Below are 8310 nucleotides of genomic sequence, written 5' to 3' on the forward strand. Positions count from 1 at the left end.
CTTGTGGTATAGTGGTTAAGTGCTATGACTGCTAACCAAAAGGTCGGCAGTTCAAATCCACCAGGTGGTCCTTGGAAACTCTGTGGGGCAGCTCTACTCTGTCCTATAGGGTTGCTATGGGTCAGAATAGACTCAATGGTAACAGGTTTTTTTGCTTTGTTTTGTTTTTTGATTTTAGAAAATAAGGTTTCTCAGTAAGTAAGAGAGCAGAAGTCACTCAACAAAAAGGTCGTGAGGACACTTCACAGTTGCAGCATGTCTGTTGGAGAAATATTTCCTGTTAACCTCACAGTTGGCTTAATCTGTTATTCCAGTCTGAAGAATGGTCAAGCAGGTTTTTAATTTCCAAGTCTGAGTTAATTTCATTTCTCAGAAGAAAATTGATCTTGACAATTAAGTCTTTTGAACCATAAAATAGATTTCTTTTTTGTTTATTTGGAAATTCCATCCTTTGATTAAGTAAGATTTCATAATTTATATTTTTCTTCATAAAAATACTGAAAGATTCCTTGTAAGGCTTATTCCTGGTTATTTTATCAATTTGATGGCTATGATAATAATACATAAAATTTTTCTTTTATAATTTATGTCATTATTGTTGATTTTTTAAAATACATCTTCTATCCTACTACGTTGTTGAACTTATTTTTTTTTTCTAACAATTTATCCTATAAGTTGATTCTTTTGTGTTTTCTATGTGGATGATGATTTTGACTGCAAATAGTAATCATTCCCCCCCCTTCTACAATTCTTGTGTTTCATGTTTTAGTGTTTTGACAGTGATTTCCAGAATAATGTTAAACAGTATAAGTAATGGGCATCTTTAGATAGTTTCGGGTTATAATGTCACTGTTTCTAATGTTTTACCATTGCACATTCTCAAAACTTCTGGAAGATTCTCTTTATTAAGTTAAATTGTTCTTTTTTACTTCTAATTTGAAAAGTTTTTTTTTTTTTTATTGTGCTTTAGGTGAAGCTTTACAGCTCAAGTTAATTTCTTACACAAAAATTTATACACATATTATTATTCGACATTAGTTGCAGTCCCTATAATGTGACAGCACACTCTCCCTTTTCACCCCGGTTTCTTGTGTCCATTCAACCAGCTCCTGTCCCCTCCCACCCTCTCATCCCATCTCTGAGCAGGAGCCGCCCATTTGGTCTCCTGTATCTGACTAAGCTAAGAAGCACACTCTTCAAGAGTATTAGTTTATGTTTCATATTTCAGTCTAAACTTTGTCTGAAGAATGAGCTTTGGGAGTGGTTTTAGCTTTGGGTTAACAGAGCATCTGGGGGTGAAAAGATATTTTCAATGGCTGCAGTTTATCAAATTATTTTCAAACTTTTATTTCAAATTATTTTCCCTTTAATCTATAAATGTAGTGAATAATTTTCTAGGTGTTCTAATGATGAATTGTTTCTTAGTTAAACTCTAATTTTCTCTTAAAAACAGTTAAGTCATGTTTCTAGGATGGTGATGTATTTGATTTGCTAACATTTTATTGAGACTTCTTTTACATCAATGTTCGTAAGTAAATTCAACCTTTAATTTTTTCCTTTGTATTATGTTATTATTTTAAGAAATTTAAATTGCATGAGTTATCAGTTCTTTGTTTTTTTCACTATAGAGACAAAAGCCAACCAATGGCTGATGGAAACTCTACGAGGATCACAGAGTTCATTTTCATAGGCTTAAAGTACCACCCTCGGCTGCAGGTCTTCCTTTTCTTGCTCTTTTTGTTTTTTTACCTTGTTACTATGACAGGAAACTTGGGCATGATTCTCCTTATTCAGGTAGATTTCCGTCTTCACACACCCATGTACTTTTTCCTCAGCCACCTGTCCTTTGTGGACATCTGTTTTTCCTCAGTCGTCGGCCCCAAGATGCTCACTGACTTCTTCGAGGAAAGGAAAGTCATCTCTTTCCTGGGATGTGCCTTGCAGCAGTGGTTCTTTGGTTTTTTTGTGGCCATTGAGTGCCTTCTCTTGGCATCCATGGCTTATGACAGCTATGTGGCCATCTGCAAACCATTATTGTATTCCATTGCCATGTCCCAGAGACTCTGCATACAGTTGGTGGCTGGATCCTACACCATTGGATTCCTAAACACCATGACTCACACAATAGCTACTTTTCAATTACCCTTTTGTCACTCCAACATTATCAATCATTTCTTCTGTGACATGTCTCCTCTTCTTTCTCTCGTTTGTGCTGATATATGGATCAACAAGTTGTTAGTCTTCATTGTGGCTGGAGCTGTGCTAGTCGTCAGTAGCCTGACCATTATAATCTCCTATTTTTACATCCTTCTTGCCATCCTGAGGATCCGCTCTACTGATGGGAGGCACAAAGCCTTTTCCACCTGCTCTTCCCACCTAACAGCTGTTTCTGTCTTGTACGGCACTCTCTTCTTTATCTATGTGCGGCCAGGGGCAATTTTTTCTCTGGACCTCAATAAAATGGTGTCGGTGTTCTACACAACGGTGATTCCCATGCTGAATCCCCTCATCTACAGCTTAAGAAATAAAGAAGTGAAAGATGCCATTCACAGGATGATCACAAGGTGGAAGCTTTGCATCACAACTTAAAGTCCCATCTAGAATAGAAAATAGATAAAAGAAAAAGCATCCAGATGACGGTTAGATGCCCTGGTCATGATCACAAGTTGCTAAACCATTTGTAATATTTTGGGATAGCATTCTTCCATCCTTCCACATAACTTTTATTTTACCACCTACTTTTTTTTTTTTTTTTGGTTAAGATTGCATTTCATAATGTTCCTATATTGGTTACCATTTAGTTGGCTCTGACTTGTGGGGACCCCATGTGTGTCAGAGTAGAACTGTGCTTTAGATGGTTTTTAACGGCTGATTTTTGGAAGTACATCACCAGGCTTTTCATCCGAGATGTCTCTGGGTGGACTTGAATCTGAAACCTTTTAGTCAGCAGTCAAGTGTGCTAACCATTTGCATCACCCAGACTCCAATGTCCCAATGTTGTTGTTGTCGGGTGCCATCAAGTCAGTTTCAAGTACAACTGCCCTGTAGGGTTTTCTAGACTATAATCTTTACAGAAGTAGAACTCCAGGTCTTTCTCTCATGGGGTAGCCGGGTGAGTTAGAACTGACAACCTTCTGGTTAGCAGCTGAGTGCTTAACTGTTACACCATGAAGGCTTCTTCCAATGTCCCTATACCAAAACCAAAGCAAACTCATTGCCATTGAGTCGATTACAACTCATAACGACCCTATAGAACAGAGTAGAGCTGCCCCATAGAGTTTCCAAGGAGTGCCTGGTGGATTTGAACTGCTGACCTTTTGATTAGCAGCTGTAACACTTAACCACTACGCCACCAATGACACTATAGATGATAAAAAAAAATTCCTGGTGACCCACAGAGTCAGAAAAATTCTACTTTCCCCAAACACCTTCTTTACTGCGAATACGATAAAATGTAAAAATGTCAGAACAACCATACTATCACACTAATTAAAGCAATTTAAATGTCCAAAGCAGATGAGATTCATCAGAACAGCATATATATTCCCACCCCTATATGCAGAACTGAAAACATCAAGCAGACAAGGCTTACTTAGCTTACACTGACTTTTCAAGCAAGCGGAATTCCCCATGTCATGTAGTTTTTAATTTCTTTCAATGCTTATTTTCTTTATGTTTGTCTTCTAGAAATAAAATAAGTCATAATCATCACAGGAAAAAAAGAAAGAAAATACAGACAAGCAGTAGCAGACGAACAATAAAAATAAAATCCGTATAATCTTGCTTTTCTACCCCATGACAAATCCTCGTAATAGTTTCCAGATGTCTCTCTACGTATTTGACCCTTAAGTTGTTCCAATTATTACTTTAATATTTGGTATTTAGTTCTTCCTAGTTATTTTAGAATAATTAAGTAGGAAGAGCTTACCATCAGCTTAAAAATAAAATGCAAAAAAAGTGACTTAGAAACACCAGAAAAATTCTACAAATACAGGGGCAATGGCTGTCAGAGGAAAATTAAAATACAGAAAATTTGTACCTCATTTTCATGTTTGTCTTTTTTTGGTTATTTCCAAATAAAAATGGAATACAATGGGATAAACTTAAAAAAAAATTAATACCTTTCTGCCCCTCTGAAAACATTTTGAAGAATTCAAGAGAATTACAATTATTTTCAAGGAAATTAAAATGATTTTTGAAAAGTGTCTCTTTGGTATAAGCCAAAGCCTTCAGGCACTTTTAGCCATGATAGTTGAACATAATCTAAAAATATAAAATTTCTCTCTAGATTATAGAAATTTATACAGGTGGACAGAGGAAAAAAAAAAAAAAGCTGGAAGAGACAGGGCGTAGTGGTGATAAACAAGGAAAACATAGGGTGTAGATTTAGCTCAAGCCCCCTGCCCAAATGAATTGCATGGTATGGCTCTTGGACAAGTGAATGTTTTCTTAGGCAGCATTGCTAGAACGTCAGTGTCACGATCATTTCCTTCCACCCCAGGAGGAGTAGGACCTACTTTGAGTATTGCAATTATTCTAAGTGTCCCTATGATTCTAGGCCCCTTAGCAATGATTCTGGATGAATGCGTAAAGGAATAGCTGCTCAATTTCTGCCATTTTGCCCACCTTTCCTGTTCCTTCTTTTTCCTGGAAAAATAAAAATTAAAACTCATGCTCAGGAACTCAAGTCGGGTTTGTTATCTGATTCCCACAACCAAGGAAGGTTCTTGAAACATTCCCACTTTTTTTTTTTTAATACCCCTAATACATTTTTTTTGCAGTAAAATTTCTAATTTGTAAGTTTAACGCTGCAGGGTATGCTCACATGTCTGATCTCTTTTCTCTATGATTTTGACTAGGAAAAATATGTAAAGAAAATTTCCTTCATCTGAATGTTTGCTAACCAGCAGCCAGTTATGTTCTCACCCTGGTTTTTAGGATCCAGGTAGCTTTGGTTCAAGCATGACCTTTAGGAGTCTTTGTAAGCCCCAGGCTCCCTCTGGGTTGAGGGAGGTGACACTGGCCACCTCTGAGACAATCCGGGAAGTAGTTATATTACAGTAAGGCCAGGGCATTCGTGGTCACCCTGTGGCCGCCCTGACTCTCAACAGCAATTGTTGAACCAAATCACAGTCAAACATCCTGCTCCCATAATACTTGATCCTTGTGGCCAGGGAGCTGCAGTGGTGAAAGAAATGAAGCGACTCACACGTCTTATATTCTATTCATCTCATAAGGTCTGGAGATACCACCAGAACAGGCTATGTCACATTTTATGTGTCACTCAAAGGAGAAAGTTTCATAAACAATTTACGAATGAGTTGCTGGTCATGAAAGGGGACACAGCCGACTATAAGCCCCTGAGCATCTAAGACATTTTTCGATGCAGAACCCAGTCTTTGGAATGGATCAGGTGCTATCAGGTCTTCAGATGTTTTAAAACTTCTCTGAAGCACACTGGGATTACCTGTGTAGACTCTCTACTTTTGACCAGATTCTTGATATGGGCAGCTTATTCAAGGAGTGGGCAGTTGGACATTGTTACACGGAAATGAATTCAAGGTGATGGGTGGCTAACTTCAATCTCCTTGAATTTTGCACGAGCAACTCCAATGCCAAATATAATGAGATTGAGGAAAATCTGATGCTGATGGGGAGCAGACCTGTCTGTAACCTAGCAAAAGATTCCAGTGAGTGTGATGAGAGCCTTTGTGTCCTCTTAGAGATTCCATAAATCACCACAGACCTCTTCTCATCACCATCTCTGACCATGGCTTTTTTAAAATGTTTTTCTTGTTTTTTAAATAACGTGGCAAAGAAAAAAAAAAATTGAATTGAGAAAATATTCCAATTTATTTCAATTATTGTATAATCAGAAGGATTTTTGGACTAACAAGAATATGTAATACACACCTTAAATGATTTTTCTTGTTGTAGACTGGGAAAAGCAATAAAATCACTACTTTTTTTGGCTTAAACTTAATGTAAAAAATTTAAAACATCAAAAAGGTGAAAATCACATGGAATCCCACTACTCACAGAAAAACTGTGACTGTTTTGGTATATTTATTTCTAATATCTTTCTATAGGTGTATATTTATATAGTGTATATAGAATCCCTGGTGGCATAGGAAACCCTGGTGGTATAGTGGTTAAGAGCTATGGCTGCTAACTAAAAGGTCTGCAGTTCGAATCCACCAGGTGCTCCTCAGAAATTCTATGAGGCAGTTCTACTCTGTCCTATAGGGTCCCTATGGGTTGGAATCGACTTAATGACAATGGGTTTTTCTTTTTCTTTTTTTTAATATAGAATTCAGAAATATATAAATGCAAAGTCCATTTTATAAAACAAAATGCAGAGTTCATTTTATAAATCTTACAGAAATTTAACATAAAAAATTGTATTAAATTGTAATATAATTTTATTTGTATAGATAATCTATGCCAAATCTTTTGCTAGGATGTGAATTCCAGAACAATTAATTGTGCTCATGAGGAGCCTATACATAGATAAAGAGGCAGTTGTTTGGACAGAACAAGGGGATACTGAACGGTTTAAAGTTAGGAAAGGTGTGCATCAGGGTTGTATCCTTTCACCATACCTGTTCAATCTGTACGCTGAGTAAATAATCAGAGAAGCTAGACTATATGAAGAAGAACAGGGCATCAGGATTGGAGGAAGACTCATTAACAACCTGCTTTATGCAGATGACACAACCTTGCTTGCTGAAAGTGAAGAGGACTTGAAGCACTTACTAATGAAGATCAAAGACCACAGCCTTCAGTATGGATTACACCTCAACATAAAGAAAACAAAAATCCTCACAACAGGACCAATAAGCAATATCATGATAAAGGGAGAAAAGGTTGAAGTTGTCAAGGATTTCGTTTTACTTGGATCCACAATCAATAGCCATGGAAGCAGCAGTCAAGAAATCAAAAGACACATTGCATTGGGTAAATCTGCTGCAAAGGACCTCTTTAAAGTGTTGAAAAGTGAAGATATCACCTTGAAGACTAAGGTGCACCTGATACAAGCCATGGTATTTTCAATCGTATCATATGCACCTGAAAACTGGACAATAAACAAGGAAGACCAAAGAAGAATTGATGCCTTTGAATTGTGGTGTTGGCAAAGAATATTGAATATACCATGGACTGCCAAAAGAATGAATAAATCTGTCTTGGAAGAAGTACAAACAGAATGCTCCTTAGAAGCAAGGATGGAGAGACTGTGTCTTACATACTTTGGACATGTTGTCAGGAGGGATCAGTCCCTGGAGAAGCACATCATGCTTGGTAAAGTAGAGGGTCAGTGAAAAAGAGGAAGACCTTCAATGAGGGTGGCTGCAACAATGGGCTCAAGCATAACAATTATAAGGACGGCACAGGACCGGGCAGAGTTTCTTTCTGTTGTGCGTGGGGTCGCTGTGAGTCAGAACTGACCCAACGGCACCTAACGACAATAAATCTTTTGCTGATACTCTTTCAGTATTTTTCTGTTTACATATATTTCTATTATAAATATAATAATATATATTTATATATATATTAATAATATATAAATAATAAAGTATATATTATTTTTACAAGATTAAACATAAAAATACTATTTTAGCCTATTTTTAACTAAATCATGAAGCCTAAAAATTTTCTAATAAAATTATTTGCTATTAAATATTCTCCTCATCAGTATTTTTATTTATTTTTTTCTTGTGCTTTAGGGGAAAGTTTCCAGAGGAAATTAGCTTCTCATTAAACAATTAATATGCATATTGTTTTGTGACATTGGTTGCCAACCCCATGATGTGCCGATAATCTCCTTTTCTTGATCTTGGGTTCCCCATTTCCATTTGTCCAGCTTTGCCCACATTTCTGCCTTTTCACCTTTTAGTCTCATATACAAGGTTGAACTACGTTTTATAGGCCTGTCTAATCTTTGGCTAAAGGGTGAACCTCAGGAGTGACTGAAGTGCTGAGTTAAAAGTGTGTCCTGGGGTCAACAGTATTTTTAATGACTAAAATAATTTATTATTAATTCAACAAATGTGTATGAACCAACTCCTAATTGATGAATTGATACATGAAGAAAGCAACATGTCATTAAAAAGACAGGAAAGAAAGAAAAGACCAAAACGGGTGTCAGAAGAGACCCTGAAACTTATTCTTGAATGTACCCAACGGAAGAAATAATGAAGTAAAAGACCTGAACAGAAGATTTCAAAGGGTGGCTCAGGAAGACAAAGTAAAGTATTATAATGAAATGTGCAAAGACCTGGAGTTAGAAAACCAAAAGGGCAGAATGCTCTC

General features: G+C 36.7%; 1 protein-coding gene across 1 annotated transcript; it reads left to right on the forward strand.

Moving 5' to 3' along the window:
• The first annotated feature begins 1422 nt into the window (after window positions 1-1422).
• On the forward strand, window positions 1423-2589 carry LOC100670091 (olfactory receptor 5G9-like). The gene has a single exon (XM_003421362.3). The coding sequence runs from the start codon at window positions 1645-1647 to the stop codon at window positions 2587-2589; it is 945 nt and encodes a 314-aa protein (XP_003421410.2). The 5' UTR covers window positions 1423-1644.
• Window positions 2590-8310: the final 5721 nt, after the last annotated feature.

This window comes from Loxodonta africana, chromosome 7 (genome assembly GCF_030014295.1).
Source record: "Loxodonta africana isolate mLoxAfr1 chromosome 7, mLoxAfr1.hap2, whole genome shotgun sequence".
NCBI classification, from domain to species: Eukaryota; Metazoa; Chordata; class Mammalia; order Proboscidea; family Elephantidae; genus Loxodonta; species Loxodonta africana.